Source organism: Mastomys coucha, unplaced genomic scaffold, assembly GCF_008632895.1.
Source record: "Mastomys coucha isolate ucsf_1 unplaced genomic scaffold, UCSF_Mcou_1 pScaffold5, whole genome shotgun sequence".
Lineage (NCBI taxonomy): Eukaryota > Metazoa > Chordata > Mammalia > Rodentia > Muridae > Mastomys > Mastomys coucha.
In genome coordinates this window covers 54,250,104-54,270,749 of record NW_022196911.1, presented here as the reverse complement: position 1 = coordinate 54,270,749, position 20,646 = coordinate 54,250,104, and the positions used below count along the sequence as shown (strand labels likewise).

General features: G+C 46.6%; 1 protein-coding gene across 19 annotated transcripts in view; it reads left to right on the top strand.

Moving 5' to 3' along the window:
• Obscn (obscurin, cytoskeletal calmodulin and titin-interacting RhoGEF) overlaps positions 1-20,646 on the top strand; it is a 147,538-nt gene that overhangs the window by 27,497 nt on the left and 99,395 nt on the right. For all 19 annotated transcript variants that reach the window (XM_031354168.1, XM_031354166.1, XM_031354173.1 and 16 more), the window contains 5 exons: positions 3,221-3,496; positions 4,791-5,066; positions 8,167-8,442; positions 11,474-11,749; positions 17,431-17,706. In XM_031354168.1, coding sequence (XP_031210028.1) covers positions 3,221-3,496; positions 4,791-5,066; positions 8,167-8,442; positions 11,474-11,749; positions 17,431-17,706 — 1,380 coding nt within the window. The remainder of the gene's footprint in view (positions 1-3,220; positions 3,497-4,790; positions 5,067-8,166; positions 8,443-11,473; positions 11,750-17,430; positions 17,707-20,646) is intronic.

Genomic DNA, 20,646 nt, shown 5'->3' with positions numbered 1-20,646 from the left:
TGCCAGCCAGTGTGGGGAACTGTTGATGTGGTGTGCTGCCATTTTGCTGTGACATCTGCCAGCGACTGGAGTGATGTACAAAACCTCAGTATGTCCCTGGTGACAGGGTGTCACGGGTCCTCTGGCTGATGCATAGACATGGTTGAAGCGCACATGCATTTCCTTTTATTAAGAGACTTGGTGCTAAGTCACTAGGGGCTGCGCTCCTGCTTTTGGCCTATAGGTTTGTGTTGCATCATTGGTGTCCTTGAGTTAGTTCTAGGATGCCACTGCAGATGCGAGATTCTCAGGTGTGCCAGTCCTGTATGTAAAATGATGCTGCATTTACATGAAGCAGCACACATGGTCCTTATGGTTTCTTCTTTTAAGATCTATTTTATTTATTTTTAAAAATTATTATTAATTTTTAATTATGTGTGGAGGCATGTGGTATAGTCACTGGTGGGAATCTGAGTCTTCAGGTCCCCCCAGAACTGGACGTAACAACTTTGGTAGTCATCCAGTGTGGATGCTGGGAACTGAACTCAGGTCCTCTGGAAGAGCAGGAAGGGACTTCTAAACACTGAGCCATTTATTTCTTCAGTCCCCTATTTTATTTTATTTTTTAAAAATTGTGGCTGGGCAGTGGTGGTGCACGCCTTTAATCCCAGCACTTGGGAGGAAGAAGCAGGCAGATTTCTGAGTTCGAGGCCAGCCTGGTCTACAGAGTATGTTCCAGGAAAACCAGGCCTACTCAGAGAAACCCTGTCTTAAAAAACAAACAAAACAAAAGAAAATTGTGTGTGTGTGTGCGCGTGTGTGTATGCAAGTGCTGGCATCTGCAGAAGCCAGAAGAGGGCAGCGGATCCCCTGGAGCTGGAGGTATAACTGGTTGTGAGCTGCTCAAGCTAGGTGCTTCAGGACAGCAGTCAGCAGTTGTAACTGCTGAGCCACCTCTCCCGTCTATTCACTCAAAAATCAAAATCAAGCAACACCCAAACCCCCAAACAAACCAGATTCATTTATTTCACAACTATGACTGTTTTACTTGCATGCATGTTTGTGTACCATGTAAAATGCCTGCTGCCCATGGAGTTCATGAGAGCATTTGATCGCCTGGACCTGGAGGTTGTGAGCCACCATGTGAGTGCTGGAACCTTACCCGAGTCTTCTGCAAGAGCAACCAGTGCTCTTAACTGCACAGCCACCACAGTCCTTTGTCTCTGTGCATCTCCAGTTGTCTCCTGGTTGATTGTACCTAATTCAGTGTTGGTGCTCTGTTAGTTGCTCTTCTGTATTATCCCGGGGCTAATGACAGGCAGGACGCCTGTGATTCTCATAGATGCAGTTCTGTTCCGACCCCTGTATTTTCTGTTTGCTGTTGTTGAATCTATGATGCAGGCATCCAGCTAGACAGTCAGTTATAAACATGGACAACTGTCGAAAAAGCCTGCTGTTTCTTGGTGAGACATTAGTTGAAGAGAATATGAAAGCTAATTTTATGGTTTAAAAAATTGTCAAGTTGTGACAGTTTGGCTAATTCCCAGATTATGTCAAAACTGACAAAAGAAGAAATTGAAAGCTCAAACAACTCTGTGAGCTTTAACTAAATGGAAACAGTATGTTCAGAGCTGGTTTTATGAGGGTGGGGAGGGGGATGGGTAGCCCAGCAGGAACTTCATCCCAGAAGTTCTAGAAACAAATTGTTCTTCACTCTGTTCTCCTTGGGAACCAGAGAAGGAAAGATGGACCATGTCATGGAAACAATGTGACATTTCATGGAAACAATGTGACAGGGAAGCCAAACCTTAGCTGGAAAGTATGCAAAACGAAAAGGCCATATCCACTTCAAAGCCAGGATAGAAAGCTGTTCCGCAGTATTTGAAGACCGAAGGAAGGAAAGGGACAAGGAGTTGGCTCAAGAGTAGGCACAGAAGATCAGGACAATGGCAGGGAGACGGCTGAGATCTCTGTCAGCACAGAATGAAAGCATTTTGTAACATTCAATGTCTTCTGGGCTAGTGAGATGGCTGAGCACATAAGAGCACATGCTACCAAGCCTGAGGATCTAGCTCTCGGGGGACACCACTCCATCTGCACACTGCATGGAGGCTTGGAAAATGAAAGTCTGTAGTAGTTACAGAAGCTCAGGAGCATCTGTTTTCTAATCTGATGTCCCAAAAATGATATTTGAAACCCAGTAAAGAAATGGGCAAATGGTTTTGAAGGATTGTGACAAAGACTGGGAGAAACCACTAGAAACCACAGAAGACTTAATTGTATTCCTGGTCAGGACCCAAATATATATGTATATATATGTATATGTTTGAGTGTGATGCTGATGGACAAGCTGATTGCAAAGCCTTGTGTACTCTCAGATGAAAATTGAGAGCATTTGCTCCACGAGATCAACCCTCACCATATACCAATGCTAATCAGGCAGTGGGGTCAAATGTGGCAACGGAGAAGCAGAGCCGAAGAGTAGCATCTGTCCCAGCTCTTGGCTGACCACCATCACAGTTCCTGTCCCTCCTTTCCTGTGGCAGGAGTCTGAGACAGGACCATCTTCCCCAAGTGGTGCTAAGGGCATTTCACACTGGGAAAGTGCGTTAGCCCTGGAAGTCTCCTCCAGAGCATAGGCTGCAGTCAACAGTGCGTGGAGTGGCAACCTCAGAGAAAGATAACATGATCCACAGCTGAGTGTGCCGGGGCGTTACCATATGAATGATTTCATAGTCAGTACCTGAATACGTGGCCTACGAAGAACCAGTAGATGTGTTGCTTGGTGAAAATAATCAATTCAACCAGAACACACATACAAACGTGAGAAGTTGAGGTGCGCAGACAGGGAGAATATTTACAATACACATCGTTGGTAGGACTCCAGTACTCAAATACATACAGAACTCCATAAGTCTGAAGACAGACAATGTGGGTATACACCAGGTCAGCCTGTGACACCAGTACCACTGAAGGACAAACGTCAGGTGTTCACCACAGAGCCACTGAGAGTGGCTTTTGAAGAGATTCTCTCTAGAACAGCCCCACAGCAGAGGCAGGATGTGTGTGTGGATCTGGTTCTGTGCTGAGGGGCACTGGGCTTCTGGGCACAGTGAATGTGGAGTCTGGGTGATATTCTGTTCTGCAATGGTACCTGCACCATCAGGATTTCCCTCCGATTTGGCTTTCCTGGCCTAGACAGTGTCTCTGACCCTCTATGTGTGTCCTTGTCCGTCCCCAGAGCCCAAGCTGGTGTTTGCCAAGGAGCAGCAGGCACGCAGCGAGGTGAAGGCAGAGGCAGGGGCCAGTGCCACACTGAGCTGCGAGGTGGCCCAGGCCCAGACTGAGGTGACATGGTTCAAGGATGGGAAGAAGCTGAGCTCCAGCTCAAAGGTGCGCGTGGAGGCCTCGGGCTGTTCCAGGAGGCTGGTGGTGCAGCAGGCGGGCAAGGCGGATGCTGGGGAGTACAGCTGTGAGGCCGGGGGACAGAAGGTCTCCTTCCGCCTGGATGTTCCAGGTACCTGTCTGTCCTCATGAGACAGTGGATCTGGCCTAACATGTTCCTTTGATTTATATTAGCCTTCATCTCTTACACTCCTCCTCTGTAATTAGGCTGGTCATGAAGACATAAGGTGGAAGAAGGGTCCGTTTTCTAAGCCTTGAGTGGGGTTACTACGGGGTAATCTGTAGTTACAGGTCCCCAGCCATTTTGCGGTTGTGTGAGATCTGGGACTCTGGCTAGACCTTGTGTATGGTCTCAATCCTCCCTTCCCCTCCCACACAACAGACTATAGTTTATAGCACATACCACTGACCTGTTGCTTTCAGTTTGGGTAGGTGTATCAGAGATCCCCATAGAGTTCCTGCTCTGAATTCAGGAACATGGAGGAGTGAGTGTCTCCTGTCTGCTGCCCACATTCCTGTCAGTATTCATGCCGGGCTCCATGTCCTCAGAGGAAGAAGCCTGAGACTGACAGCCATTGGCCTTGTGTGCACACGGAGCCTTGAGGACTTATAGGGTGGGCTGCAATCCTGACTGACCTGTAGAACTCTCAGAGAGCAGTGTACCATCAAGCCCCTCCCCCAAGAGCTGCTGTCCATGTTTAGATATTGAGAACCATGCTATCAGGTCTCCACGGAAATGCTATTTTTAAAAGATTATGACAAGCCGGGCAGTGGCGGCACACGCCTTTATTCCCAGCAGTTGGGAGACAGAGGGAATTCGAGGCCAACCTGGTCTACAGAGTGAGTTCCAGGACAGCCAGGGCTATACAGAGAAACCCTGTCTCGAAAAACTTTTTTTTTTTTTTTTTTTTAAATGACAAGACATTTTATGGTGACAAATCAGGCTGGTTACTAGTAAACTGTGTGAAAATAATAATTCAGTAAGTCTTATCCATTTTGAAAAAGTGGAATAGCAACCAAATTTTCAAATAATTTCATGGAGAAAAACATATCAAATAGTACCGAGAACAGTTATTTTATGCTCATTGAGACTTTTGTAGACACTACACAAAGGGAATGAGCCTGTAGGTCATTTCATGCAGTCGGCATAGCATTGACATGGAGATCCGACAAGGAGCATGGGATGATTGCAGGAACCAAAGAGCAGACTGTTGTGAGTGTCGCAGGTAAAATCTATAGCACAATATTGGCAGAGTCAACTGAGCAGAGGCAGGAAGCCTTAGGGTCATAGCCTTCCACTAAAGTTGAGAGAGTACTGTCCTCCATTGCCCAAGGCAGCTCTATTCCCTGTGGCCTTCCTGACCTAGACAATGTCTCTAAACCTGTGTATCACTGTTTGTCCCCAGAGCCCAAGCTGGTGTTTGCCAAGAAGCAGCAGGCACGCAGCGAGGTGAAGGCAGAGGCAGGCGCCAGTGCCACACTGAGCTGTGAGGTGGCCCAGGCCCAGACTGAGGTGACATGGTTCAAGGATGGGAAGAAGCTGAGCTCCAGCTCGAAGGTGCACGTGGAGGCCTCGGGCTGCTCCAGGAGGCTGGTGGTGCAGCAGGCGGGCAAGGCAGATGCTGGGGAGTACAGCTGTGAGGCCGGGGGACAGAAGGTCTCCTTCCATCTGGACGTCGCAGGTGGGTGTTACACAACTAAGTTAGCCTTGTGTGAACATGTTGGAGGCTGGCTACGGCTTAGACCGATCCTGGTCCTATTCCCTTTAGAGACTGACTTTATTATTACCTTTTAACCATGTGTATGTGTGTGTGGGTGTGTGCACATGAGCACAGGTACTCAATGAGTACAGGATAGGGCACTGGATCTCCTGGAGCTGGAGTTACAGGCGGCTAGGAGTAGTAGCCCAATTTTCATGCTGAGAACCAAACTCGGGCCCTCTGCAAGAGTGTTATGCACTCTTTATTGACAAGCACCTTCCCAGCCCTTGCTCTCCTCTCTTCCCACTTCACCCCTTAGCTCCTCTTGCTTCTCCTCCTCCCACTCATGGCTGAGCTCAGGGGATCTAGCAGGAAGGACAGGTTCTTCTGCAGCTTAGTGCTGTTTCCATAACTGCATTAGGAAATGCCCTTCTTGCTATGGGCACTGGAGCCTGAACAATCTTCCTCAGATCCCTGGTGTGTTTGTGGGGGGGCTCTCCTGAGATGCAACAAGGTCCTTGACAGAATTAGCCAGTTTACCGAGGACACAGAGAGAGCAGTAAGCTGAGAGGCACTTGAGAGTCCCTGGTGCAGGCACCAGCAGAGGAGCACGTTTCCTGTTGCTGTGTCTGTGATTTGGGGCCCTTGGATTTACTGAATCTGAAACTGAGTTTAAATATTAGCCAAAGTACGTGCTGGTGTATTCCCTTCGATTTAAACCCAACACACAGAAGTTTGCTCTTGACACAGGTTGTCCTAAGTGGACTGTGCAGGCTTGTAGCTGGGAGGGAATGCTGGTTAAATACAACTGTTCAGACAGAGCTCCTTGGGACACACAGGTCACATGGAGGTGGACTTGAGGCACAGTGCATTAGCTATTTTCAGGATTTTGTTTATCAAGTTTCTCTCTCTCTCTGTCTCTGTCTCTCTGTCTCTGTCTCTCTGTCTCTCTCTGTCTCTCTGTTTCTGTCTCTCTGTCTCTGTCTCTCTCTGTGTGTCTCTGTCTCTCTCTCTCTGCCTCTGTCTCTCTGTCTCTCTCTGTCTCTGTTTCTGTCTCTCTGTCTGTGTCTCTGTCTCTCTGTCTCTGTCTCTCTCTCTGTTTCTGTCTCTCTGTCTCTGTCTCTCTCTGTGTGTCTCTGTCTCTGTGTCTCTGTCTCTGTCTCTCTGTATCTCTGTCTCTGTCTGTCTCTGTCTCTGTCTCTGTCTCTCTCTGTCTCTCTCTCTCTCTCTCTCACACACACACACACACACCCCACACACATATGACCAGTTATGTCAGAATTCCTGGTTGCCAGCCAGAGAGGCATGTCTCTCAGAGCTACTTGACTGAGGGCCTTAACAATTTCTGTTTCTTCACTGTGCTTAGCACAGTGCTAAGCTTAGCCATCCATTTCAGAATACCTGTCCAGGGCTCCCGATGCCGTGTGGTGCTCAAAACTCTGTATGCATCACATCTGGCCCGTGGCCTGTGGTGGTCCAGATGTTTCTCCAGACTTATCCAGATCACCTGCATTTTATGATCTGGTCAAGAGCTCTATAGGGGAAAGTTACACATTAAAATATTTTAATTATGTTATTACTATTGCCTGTGTGCTTGACTTGCTGAGCCATCTTGCCAGCCTAGCATCCCAGGCCCTTAAAAGAAAGTGTGAGCATTTTTCTCTAGTCTTGGGAAGCTTTGCTACACAACATAGTGACTAGATCATGGGTCTTCACTGTAGAGATAGAAATAGAAAAGAAAAGAGCACTGAGCTGTGAAACACACTCGTGGATAAACCCAATCCTCTCTTTGCCCCTAGGTTTTAGACCTAGTGAGAACAGGAGAAAAGGCTTTTCATGAGAGCTTTTGGGATGTTAAAACAGATGGAAAGAAAGTGTCTGCTCGCTCGCACCACAGAGGTCAATTCCAGGTGAATTAGAGACATCAGGGTCCCATCTAAACCATAGTCACGCGGTTTATGTCGGGTGTTGCTTAAAGTCCTCAGTATAAGGAGAGAGTTTTCAGGAAACCAGAGCATGGGCCACATTAGAGGGAGAATGATACACTTGGTCACATTACATAGGACATGAGATCCATTAGAGGATGTAGTTGCTATGTGCAGCTATTGCAAAGTAACAGAGGCCGTGTAGCTTATAACTCAGGGACTAATGATTCTGCTGCCTGGAAGGTTCAGATAGAAGGTTCTGGTGTCCTGTTGAGTAACCAGCTCCACAGCATGGCAGAGAAGTAGACCGGAGCCTTGTTAGGAACAGAAAGGGTCAAACACACAGGCGTGGAGGACACTTAGCCCTTGTGAGAGAGACTCTGGTCCTGCAGGACTCGTCCAGCTTATCCAGATAAGAGAGTGGGGTCTGCATGGTCCCGAATGCCCACTAATTTTCTGCCTTGTAAAACACTTTTCACCTCAACACTAGCACGTGAGGCTCCAGCTTGCGATATGTAAACTTTTGGGGGTACAAGTCACATCTAGCCATCCATAACTGGGTTCAGACCCACCGGTTATACCTACACTGAGGGAGGATAAGTGCTGTAATATGTAAACAGATTCCTGAAATAAATATGAAGAAGAAAGAGTACCACCGAGAGTAGGATCTCCTTGCATACTGGCTATACAGAGGAACACAGACACTATGGCTGGGGACATCAGTGAGACCGACAGCAGAGGGTCACAGATAGCCCAGGAGCTCCCTTTAGCAGGTGCCATGGCTGACAATTACTCAGAGTAGGAAAAGGTATGGAAAGTCAGGATTCTCAGCTCTGTGAGGCATGTCCTACCAAGTCCTGAGGAGACTATCCATTGTCACTGTGGGGCCGGTACTTGTGTCATGTCCTGCAGTCTCTCTGTGGAGGACTGTAATAACCACTTCTCCCCTTGAGTGGTCCCAGCAGGGGTGACAGGATATGTGGATAAACTGAGGTTTTGTGTTAAGAGTTTCCAGGGCCTTTCCCTGGACACACTGTATAAAGCCTGGGTGGTGTTCTGCCTTCCAGATGCCCCACCCCATCCAGTCTTTCCCAAGGTGGTCTTCCAGGCCTAGTCAGTGTCTCTGACCCTCTATGTGTGTCCTTGTCTGTCCCCAGAGCCCAAGCTGATGTTTGCCAAGGAGCAGCAGGCACGCAGCGAGGTGAAGGCAGAGGCAGGGGCCAGTGCCACACTGAGCTGCGAGGTGGCCCAGGCCCAGACCGAGGTGACATGGTTCAAGGATGGGAAGAAGCTGAGCTCCAGCTCAAAGGTGCGCGTGGAGGCCTCAGGCTGCTCCAGGAGGCTGGTGGTGCAGCAGGCGGGCAAGGCAGATGCTGGGGAGTACAGCTGTGAGGCCGGGGGACAGAAGGTCTCCTTCCGCCTGGATGTGGCAGGTCAGTCCTTTGGGACAATCTAAGTTTGTATTCATAATTGTAATTACATCTTTTTGATGTAATGAATTGCTTCCCTCATTAATGCATAGTGAAATTTGTATTCTCTGACTAAGTTTGCCTTGAACTTTGTTTAATGAGATCTGAATCTAGCTACCCCGGTTTGCTTCAGGCTTCCATAGTTTTGATCCATTCCCTCTCAAGTCTGAATTTATCACTAACGTGTGTGTGTGTGTGTGTGTGTGTGTGTTTTAAGCTACAAAGAGTTCAGTATTAAAACAATTAAAAACATTTAAAAATAGTTTTAGATTTGTTTATTTTATTTTACATGCATGAACATTTTGCTTGAGCATCTGTCTGGGTACCAGGTTTGTGCCTTTGGAGGTAGGAAGGTGTCAGATTCTCCATTACTGGAGTTACAGATGGTTGTGAGCCACCACTTATGTGTTGGGAACTGAACCTGGGTCCTCTGTGAGAGCATCAGGTGCTCTTAGCCGCTGAACCATCTTTCTAGTCCCTGGATCTTAGTTTTTAATCCAATAGGCTACTCTGTTACTCCCTAGTGGAGATCATTTACGCTTAGGATGATTGTTTCTCATTCTTTAAATTCTAGTGATTGTTTTCTTCGTTGGTTGTTCCAGTTGGATTACTATTCTTTTTTTTTTTTTTAAGATTTATTTTGATTTTATGTCTACAAGTGTTTGTGTGCATGTATGTACATTGCCCGTGTGCAGTGCTCACAGAGGCTGGAAGAGGCCGTCGGATCCACTGGAACCAGAGTGACAGATGGTTTGTGAGCTGCCACACGGGTGCTGGAAATTGAACCCCGGTCTTCTGCAAGAGCAGCCGTTGCTCTGAACCTCTGAGCCTAACTCTTCTTTTTTCTCCTTCCCTGTTTTACTCATTTACTGGATTGGTCACAACTGAATCTTTTCCAAGTCCCCTTTGTTCATCTACTCCTCTCATGAAATGTGTTAATCTGTGTGCTACTGTGATTGAAACTTTGTTTCTCCTCAGAATTTAGGATTCCTAGTAGAGTCTTAAGTAAGTGTTGTCTTTGATGTCATGAGTTACTGTAGCTTGTTTCTCTTGAACTGCCTTTATTTCTGTTGGTTTTAAGAGATAACTTTGTTGGAACAGTCCTTTTAGCTGGGAATTCCATCCCTCCAGGGCACACCACCCCTTGTTTTCCTAGGGTTGGAGGCTTCTACTGAGATGTCTGACGTTATTCTAATGGGTTTGCCTTTTCAAAACTTACTACATTTTTAAGTTGTGTGTGTGAGTGCGTGGTGCATACATGTCGAGGTCAGAGTTATCTCACAGGAGTCAGTTTTCTCCTTCAAGCAGGCTCTGGGGCTTGAACTCAGGCTGCCTAGCTTGGTGGCTTTATTTACTGAGCCATCTCCCTGCTCCTCTTATGCCCTTTAACATGGTTTCTTTGTTTTGTTTTAGCATGTTCCTTATCATGCATCATAGGGAAGACGCCCTGGTCACATTTATCTGGGGGCTGTCCACACCCCATTTGTTCTGATACCCATGTCTTTGTAGTTGGGGATTTTGTTTTTACTATAATTTCATTGAATTCATTTTCTACACCTTTAGTTTGTATCTCATCTTTTTCTACCCCATAGATTCACAGGCTTGATCTCTTGACCACATCCCAGAGTTCCTGGATGTTGTGGGCATGCTCATTTTTCTTTTCTTTACTGTGTCTGGCTGTAGCCTTTCCTGGTGTCCTTCACCCACTTTCGTGTGCTTGATTAGCCAGTTCGTGGTGCTTCCCAGTGCATTTTAGATTTTATTAATTTAATTTTTCATTTCTCTCTCTCACTTCTCTCTTCTCTCTCTCTCCCTCCCCCTCCGCTCCCTCTCCCTCTCCCTTCCTCCCTCCCTCCCTCCCTCCCCCCCCCCAACACACATTTCAAGATCTCAATACCCTTGTTCAGTTTCTCATCATTCGGTTTCTCATCGTGTTTGTTGCCAGCCATCTCTTCTGTGTTACAGATTTACTCATATCCTGAACTGATTTCCTTGCCTTATCCATGTGTTTGTTTCCTCCTTGAACTCACTGACCATCTTTATGGGGAGATTAAATTACTTGTCTAGCATGTCAGCCATTTTGGTGTCTTTGAACTCAGTAACTGAGGAGTTGCTTTGTGCTGCCTTCTTATGCCAAAATCACTACTTAGTACGAGACTTGAGAATGACTTCTAGACCACTGGTGGTGCAGAGGGAGCACGCCCACGTCTGCACAGGAGGTGGCAGTTTTAGATTTACACCCATGTCAAAAGCATCCCCTTAGCAGTCCCGAGTCCTACAAGGGATGCCAAGGTGCTTTGTGAAAATTATTAATCATTCTGAAGTGACTGTGAAAAAGATAAACTAAGTGCCACACAGTCGGGAAGGCCGGCAGGTGACCACTCTTGGTTCAAATGTAGCAAGGAACACTTCTGCCCAAGAGGGAAAATATTGAGTCAAACCACGGTCAAGGATCCACGTGGCAGCACTTGCTATGCTGGATGCCTAGATGCTTCAGAATCTAAGATGAGACAAACCAAAAGCAACACTGAGATCTAAATAATTAGTGGCCAAGCTTAGAAAAGATAGTGTACAAGCAGATCTGCCCTCTATCTCTCCCCCAACCCCAGTGACTTGTGAGGAACACAGGACAATGAAATCATGTTGGAGGTCCTCTTTGCCACTGAAGAGCCAAGTGCAGGTGGTTAGGTGCCAAAGTGAGGGTAAAAATAGGGCTGTAGCGAGGGTTACAGGTTTTCTTACGGTTTCAGGGTTAGGCAGATTCCTGAGCAGGTCATAAGTTTGTTAGCTGTAATGGTATCATTGCCTGCAGTGGAGCTAACATGCTGGAGCTGCCCCTGAATTTGTGGCAGGATATGTGGATGAACTGATTTTGTCCCAAAAACCAGTTGGGGCTTCTCCTGGGCACAGGCAGTGCAGAGCCAGGGAGGTATCTTCCCATCCAGACCCTTTCTCTGTGTGGCCTTCCTGACTCTGTGTCCTTGTCTGTCCCCAGAGCCCAAGGTGATGTTTGCCAAGGAGCAGCAGGCACGCAGCGAGGTGAAGGCAGAGGCAGGCGCCAGTGCCACACTGAGCTGCGAGGTGGCCCAGGCCCAGACTGAGGTGACATGGTTCAAGGATGGGAAGAAGCTGAACTCCAGCTCGAAGGTGCGCGTGGAGGCCTCGGGCTGCTCCAGGAGGCTGGTGGTGCAGCAGGCAGGCAAGGCAGATGCTGGGGAGTACAGCTGCGAGGCCAGGGGACAGAAGGTCTCCTTCCATCTGGACGTCGCAGGTCAGTTGTTTGAGGGCACTAACGTTGCTCATTTGGATGAGATGCTAAGACTGCCTAATAATCTGAAGGACCCTGGCACTGCAGCAGGGGACTTGTCCTCTCTGAGCCTTAAATCTTTCACCTTCCGCTTCCACATCTGTGGCTTGGCTGTGTCAGCAGGCGCTGGTGCAACTAAGTCAGGAGAGCTGTTCTTATGTGGTAGCATTTATCTTCCAGAATCATCCCAGGTGTTCTCCGCGCTGCTGTTTGGTGCCCAGGGATATCCCTGGCTTCTCCCAGTGTTTAGGATTGGGGTCAGCGAGATCTGTCTCTCTGGTTTCTGTAACTATCCAAGCGTCTGCAAGCCTTGCATGCTCTTATCCAGCAAGAATATTCTTGTTCACAGGAAGCATTTTCATTCAATTTAAATACAACTAGGGGAATTTAGACCCCCTAATCATAATTGGATTTTCTTGCAACAAAAGCTGGCTTATGGAGTTTCAGGTACCAGTCCCTGACTGCTCTTTCCTGATCTCTGAGATGTAAAGGTCTCTGTGTGTACTGATGTGTACACACATCGTATTGTGGTGTTCTGTGTGTGGTAAGGAGAGAGCAGAGGGCTTGTGGGTGTGCTGCTGGGACCGTAGAGAGCTCTTCGTGGGCAGAGTCTTATTTTCTAAAGGCTGGTTAGAAAACAGGTCAGTAATGGTGATCTTGGAGCATCATATGAAAGAGAGGAAGGAGGAGCTTATGGGTTTTCCCTACCCTTGGGAAACAAGGTGAGTTCCTGTCGTGGGGTCCTCTGTCCAGTGTCCTTAGGAGTCCATCTGTCTGCACCTCCTCCACTCATTAGATATCTGCGATGTGCGTTTGTCTTCTTTCACTAAGGAGCCTTCTCTTCCTGTGACCCCCGGGTGTTACCAGATAACATTTCCAGTTTAACAGCAATAGGAAATCATTTCTGAATAAACATACCCACAAAACAAAGTAAAATAAGACAAAAACAGGAAAAAAAAAAACCCCGCTTTGTATCTTTACTAAGTTTTATTTTCAGAAAATATGAAAAGTTAAAAAAATAAAACTATTCAGCTATTTTCTAGAAGTTGTATAAAAAGGATACAAAAAGAAGTAGAATTTGTGAAAGGTCATAGTGTCTTTTTTGAAGCATAATTATAAAAAACGAATTTATCAGGGCTGGAGAGACAGCTCAGAGGTTAAGAGCTCTGGCTGTTCTTCCCGAGGTCCTGAGTTCATTTCCCAACAACCACAGGGTGGCTCACAACCATCTGGAGCGAGATCTGGCGCCCTCTTCTGGTGATCAGGCATACATACAAAATAAATAAATCTAAAGACAAAATAACCAAAGTACAGAGGCTATGGATAAATCATACCAAATATTTTAGAAGGTAATTATTAGTTCTTGTGCTTTATTGCACAGTAAGAAGATTCTGGTTGACAATAATGTGCGATGCATTTCCAAACAGCTAAGAGGATTTAAGATATTCTCATCACAAGACATATTAAATAGTTGGTGCAGTAGATACATTAACTATCATGTTTTGATTATAATGTAGGCATGTTATTGACACATTACATTGTGACCTATAATTTATTACATGTTGATTAAAACATGAAAAAAATCAGAGGAACCAGTGAGATGAACTGGAGGGCAGAGGTTCTCACCACCAAGTCTGATGGCAAGAGTTTGGTCCCCAGGACCCAGTGAGCCAGCCTTACCTTTTTGAGGCCCTTGGATCTCAGTATCTGCACACCAAGCATCAAACTTCCATCACATGAGCCTTGGGAAGAACACCACACCCCAACACAGAACAGCACAGAAAAAAAATGAGTCCCATGTCTGTAGTAATAATAATGTACCACGTGCTTGAAAATAGCTGAAAGAGCGCATCTCAGATGCTTACACAAAAAATGATGTGCGTGTGGGAAATATATGTTGGTTACTTTTTATTGTCAATTTGATAGAACCAAGAGTCTCTTGGGAAGAGGGATGGCCCAGAACAGACTGGCCTGTGGCTTTGTCTGAGGAGTTGTTTTGATGGGTGATTAAGGTGGGAGGACCCGCCCACTGTGCGTAGCTGACCTAGGCTCGTGTCCTGGGCTCGGTAAAAAAGAGAGAGAGTGAGTCTGTATGCAACATTCCTCCATGGTTTCTGCTCCACTTCCTGTGTGAGCTCCTATCCTGATTCTCTCCAGAGGTAAGCCGTGACCTATACGTATGTATGAGCGGAATAACCCTTTTTCTCCCCAGGTTGCTTTTGGTCATGGTGTTAATCACAGGAACAGAAAGCAAACCAGAATGCGATGGACATTTTATCCAGCTTGACTTAACTGTCCCTTGCTGTAACGTATATCAAGATGTCACATTGTGCTCCATAAACGTGTCCGGAAGGTGTCAGATACAATAGAGGACACTGAGACAGAAGTTGTTCTTTCAGGCATTAGGATTTATTTAACACTATGGACAGAGGGACAGACAGAAAACAGCATGGTGGGTGCTCTGAAGAGAGTTCAGGCTGTACCACCAGAGGTGGCATGGCGGGTGCTCCGAGGAGGAATCAGGGTCCACATGGCAGATGGGGAGTCTCTACTTGCAGCAATCTGAGGGTGGGAGGCTCCGAGGAGGAATCAGGGTCCACATGGCAGATGGGAGTCTCTACTTACAGCAATCTGAGGGTGGGGGGCTTTAGAGCTGGCGTCTGCAGTCAGAATCAGGAAGGGGACTGGGGGGCAGAGGGCATGGCCATCAACAGCCTCTGATATAAACTCACTTCCCCAGGCAGGAAAAGCCTGCACGCGGAGTCTTTTAGCTAGAGGCTATGGACAGTGTCCCAGTGGGATCCCGCCAGTATTTCTGAGGGCAAAGGCTCCTGCTCTGCCCTCAGAGACAGACAGCCTGAGCAGCAGCTGAATTCTAACAGCGTATTAAGGCAATATACAGCTCTGATTTTCAGTTAAAGCATTAATAAAAATCCCGAAATCAACATGTAGAAAACATGTTTAACTGCTTATTGTACTGACGGCACTGGTGGAAGGTGAACTTTTAAAGACTTATAACAACACAAAGAGCCTATTTCCAATTCCAGATCTAAAAAGGATGTTGAAGGCACCCACGAGGAAGAGTTGTCACATATTTTCAGAAGGTAGTAAGAGGATCAAAGGGTATAGAAATCCACGGGAGACCCAAGTATATTCATGTCTGATAAAAATTCAAGGGGATGTCTTACTTTGGGGAGCTGAAAGTTAAGATTTAAAAGGCCACTGACAGCTACTGGGGAGGAGCCAAGAGTGAACCCATAAAGTAGGCAGCCACACAGGTAACTACCACAATTTGAGGACAGTTGTTCTACCCAAGGAACAGAGCAGGAACTGTGACTAGTTTTGTGAACAAAATAACTGCCTTTTCTCTTATGTCAGAGGAGATGGCTCACTAGGTAAAGCCACTTGCTGCTAAACCTGACATACTAAGTTCCATCTATGGAAGCTATATGTTGGGAAGGACTGTACGTTGTCCTCTGACGTCCACATACACACTGTGGAGTGGACATGCATGCACACAGACATGTACAATAAGAAAATGTAAAAATTATGAGTGGGTTGGAGAGATGGCTCAGAGGTTAAGAGCACTGACTGCTCGTTCAGAAGTCCTGAGTTCGATTCCTAGCATCCACATGGTGGCTCACAACCATCTGTAATGGGATCCGATGCCCTCTTCTGGTGTGTGTGAAGTCAGCTACTCACATACATAAAAAAAAAAAAAGAGTATCCCTTAAGAATTTAAGCAAGGGATGGTATATACATAAATGATAGTTTAATCATTTCTGTATTTAAAAATTGGGCCAGGCACTCACAAATCACTCAAAGTGTCAGGTGGGTTAGTGACAGCCTAAGAGCCTAAGAGCCCAGATCACAGGGCTCTTAGGTGATGGCTTCAGTGGCTTTCAAGCATTCCGAGGGTTACTTACTCTGTTTCCAGAAATCCCCTTAGAGACAGAAAAGGAGGCAAACCTTTAGTCTGTGTATGTAGGTAGCATAGCATACTAAAACCGGCCAGCAAGTAAGAACTCATATTTTCAGTCAATCTATTGCAGGTATCAAGGATAGTTTACTGACAAGCATATCCACAAGATCATCCCCTGTGAGGAAATTCCCGGCCCGGGACCAGCAGTCCTGAATACTAGAAAGTGAGCTTTCAGCCCGACCTTATCCAACTGACTGAAAACTGTGGCATTATCTAAACAAACAAACAAACAAACAAAGGATAAAAATTAGCAATGTAAATTAAAAGAAGCATTTGACAAAATTTATCACCAGCTATGTCAAATAATTTGTAACAAATGTCATTAAATAAATTCTTTCTTGGCTTGGCAAGCATCACTGTATGCAAATTGAGGACAGGATTACTTCGCTCCCAGATCAGGAACAGCATAAAGAGGCCAGCTGTCACTGTCACCGCATCCTTCAGCCTAACTAGGAAGGACACCCAACAAAAGGCACAGAGGTCAGGGGAAAAAAAACCACCCCAACAGATTCACAGATAAGATTTCTTCAAAAGATACACGAATGGGGAAAGAATCCTGCATACAAAGGCCATTGTTCACTGAGCACTAGCAGTGACATTTCCCAGGCTAGCTACAGCCAGCACAACTGGGAGGAGAGCTGGTGGTGAACAGTTGCCACTAGGCACAAGACCCCCACAGAGGTATTGTATGTCTTTAGTAAGGCAGAATAGCAAGGGCTGGAGAGATGGCTGGGAGCACCGGCTCCTGTTCCAAGGACCCACGTTCAATTCCTAGCACCCACATGGCAGCTCACAAGTATCTGTAACTCCAGTCTGGGAGTGGTATATGGTGCCCTCTTCTGGCCTCTGTGCGCACTGCATGCATGTGGTGCCGGACATACATGCAGGCAAAACACATTTTTTTACAAAAAGGACAGGATCACAGCCAATGTAGTTTTGTGAATATTAGATTTATTTGTGATTCTAGAATTTAGTCCAGGGATGTCTCTGCCCCAGAACATGGGCAGATTATGTTTACAGCCAGAGAAGAGGCAGTGGCCTAGAGAAAAGGGAAGCGAGGTAGAGACAGCCTGTTTACTGTCAGCTGGTGTCTTTGTCTCTCTTGTCCAACCATATTAGGGGACTTGGGTACTTGTCGCAAAAATAACTTATGGTCTGATAACTTCAAGATAAATTAGAGTTGGAAAAAAACCCACTCTAGACTGAATCTAATCCAGTTTAATACAATAAGCCAACAGATTCTCAATGCTGGGATGGTTAGCGGGTAATCATTCACAAGGAGAGTGTCTTACTGTTCTATTGCTGTGAAGAGACACCATGACCAAGGCCACTAGTAAAAGAAAGCATTTCACAATCCCAGAAGATCAGTCTGTGGTCACCATGGAGGGAGCACCGCAGCAGACAGACGTTGCTGGAGCAGTAGCTGAGAGCTTACATCTGATCCATCAGCACAGGGCAGAGGGCTGACTGGAAATGGTAGTGTTCTTGAAACCTCACAGATCTGTTGTGGTTTTGTGCTGAGAGGGACTGTGGCTTCTCCAACGATCAGCCAGTGAAAAACCTAGACAATGCCCCACCCTTCCATGGCACCGTCCAGTACTCTCACTGGTGTGGTCTTCCTGATCAATGATATATCTGACTTTGTGCATCTGTCCATCCCCAGAGCCCAAGGTGATGTTTGCCAAGGAGCAGCAGGCACACAGCGAGGTGAAGGCAGAGGCAGGGGCCAGTGCCACACTGAGCTGCGAGGTGGCCCAGGCCCAGACCGAGGTGACATGGTTCAAGGACGGGAAGAAGCTGAGCTCCAGCTCAAAGGTGTGCATGGAAGCCTCGGGCTGCTCCAGGAGGCTGGTGGTGCAGCAGGCAGGCAAGGCAGACTCTGGGGAGTACAGCTGCGAGACCGGGGGACAGAAGGTCTCCTTCCGTCTGGATGTCACAGGTAGGTGTTGAGGCACTAGGTTGACCCTGTGGAGGTTCAGTGACTGGCTCATGCTCAGGGCCGACTCTGCATGCCTCTGTTACACATTTCCTCTTCAAGTGTCTCCTTTTTCTATCTCCATGGTTAGCCCAGCATCAAGCAGGGCAGGGTCCCTCAAGGTTGTCCCAGGAAGGTCCTTCCTTCCCTTCCTGTACGTCTGGAGAGATGCTCCCGGGTTCGGGAGTTTCATCTTTGTCATGCTTTTTTCCTTCCCAGAGCCTTCCTAATGCTCCCTGGGTCCTGATGAGGTCCCTTTTGACCTGGTGAGGCCAGGTAGCCTTAGTCGTTATCTATATCTGGGCTGCTTTGGACTGTGCTGGGCTCCCATGTGTACTGAGAGCATGCTCTCTCTTCAGAGCAATTTCAGTGTCTCTGCATGTGATGAGGGGAAGGTTTTGTTTGTTTGTTTTTGTTTGTTTGTTTGTTTGTTTTGTTTTGTTTTTCAAGACAGGGTTTCTCTGTGTAGCCTTGGCTGTCCTGGAACTCACTCTGTAGATCAGGCTGGCCTCTAACTCAGGAATCTGCCTGCCTTTGCCTCCCAAGTGCTGGGATTAAAGGCATGCACCATCACTGCCTGTCAGAGGGGAAGTTTTTATTTTGTTTTTTTTTAAAGATTTATTTATTTACTTATTTTATGTGTATGAGTACACTGTAGCTGTACAGATGGCTGTGAGCCATCATGTAGCTGCTGGGAATTGAACTTAGGACGGCCCTGCTCACTCCGGCCCACTCGCTCCGGCTCTGCTCGCTCTGGCCCCACTCTGGCCCTCACTCTCTTCAGTGTAATACACTGTAGCTGTCTTCAGACACACCAGAAGAGGGTGTCAGATCTCATTACGGGTGGTTGTGAGGCTCCCATGTGGTTGCTGGGATCCAAATTCAGGACCTTCGGAAGAGCAGTCAGTGCTCTTACCTGCTGAGCCATCTCGCCAGTCCAAGAGGGGAAGTTTTACCTCCTAATCATACTCAGTCTTCCTCAGCTTGGGTTTCAGGTCACCCAAGGGTTGGTGTCTGGGCACCCCTTTCCCTTTCTCATGGAGTCCTCTGAGCATTCCAGCATGGCAGGGCCAGCATCCATGTTTCATGGCAGTGCCTATGCAGAGGACCAACAGCAAGGCCCCCATGATACATACTTCTGAGCTCTGGCTCTCTCTACACAGCTAATCTTGTTTTGCTTTGTGTCAGCCAGAACATTATTCACAGATTATAACTCTTAGAAATTTTAAAGGTTATGTAGTTCATTCTACAAATGACAGCTCCTATCAGGAAGTAACCTTGCTCCACAATATTCTACAACATCCCCCAAATTGTCTAGAGATTTAGGCATCTCTCTCTCTCCCTGATGGGGCCATGGAGAGATCTGTAAGCTGATATTACTTTCCTTTGTGAGAAGCATTCAGCCCTGAGAGCTAGTGAGAGTTCAGCAGGTTAAGGACCTTGCCACCAAGTTCTCTGAGTCCAGTTTCCCCAGCCCATCTAGTGGAAGGCAAGAGGGGGTTCCCACAATCTGTCCTCTGACTTACACACACACACACACACACACACACACACACACACACACACACACACACACACACACACACACACACCTCGTAGCATGTTCCATATAAAATAAAATAAAAAAAATAATGTCATGAAAGAAAAGTTTAGCCTGAAGAGGGTGGCTTGAAGTCCCTCTGAGGCACAAGCACATGGGAGTTTGGGATTGCTTTCCATGACATGGCTTGTTGGTGAGAGGACCAAATAAGGGTCCCGGTTGACAAATTGTGTGAGGGAGTATGATACAATTTATGCAGGCAAATTTTGAAGAGTTTCTTTAAGCCAGTCAATTCCTTAGAAGTTATCAGAATGGATACAAGGAAAAACAGGGAATCAGAATAGCCCCTTATATTGATAAACACGAGTTTAAAAAATGTTATAGGAGAAAGGGCTGGGCAGGTTGCTCAGCTGTTAGGAGCACACACTACTCTTGTGGTGGACTTGAGTTCAAAGCCCAGCACTCACATCAGGTCACACTGCCTGGAATTCTAACTCTAGAGGGTCTGATTTCTCTTATTCTGAGCACCTGCAGTCATACTCACGCACACACACATACACACGCCTGTGCACACTCCCCTCACACACACATGCATATACACTCACACATGCACACACATTCATACATATACATATTTACACACTCATGCACGTACACACTTCTACACATGCATACACATCACATACACACATGCACACATATACATACACAAACCCACACACATGCATATGTACACACTCCCACATATACATATACCCATACACACATTCACATATGTACACACATAAATACACACACACTTACATGTGCACACACATTTAAGTTTAAAAAAATTTGTAGGAGAAGAGCTAAGTTCAGTAGCCTGTAGATAAACTATTGCTAAAACTATATTTGAAACAAATAATTTTGTGTAATGGTCATTCCTCTAGAATTCAAAGGGACATATATACTTTCTAACTCACTTTATGTAGATAGTACACTATTGATACCAAAATGGCATGCATTATTAAAAACTGAAAGCACCTGCCAATCTCTCATGGATGCTGAAATAATCTATACAAACTTCTGACAAACTGGGGCAGTGTGCTAAGAGTTGAGTGTACTCAGGCAATGTTAATCCAAGAGTACAAGGTTGGTTTAATATTAGAATGTGAAAGCCAATAAAGTCTATGATATTAGGAGAATTAGGGCTGGAGGTCCTGGGGCTAAGAGTGCTACCTGCTCTTGCAGAGGACCTGAGTTCAATTCCCAGTACCCACAACCTTCTGCAGCTCTAGCTCTAAGTGGGCTCCATAGCACCGGCACTCATGTGCACAGGCACACAAGCAGAGACAGGCTTAGACTCTCTCTCTTTCACACACACA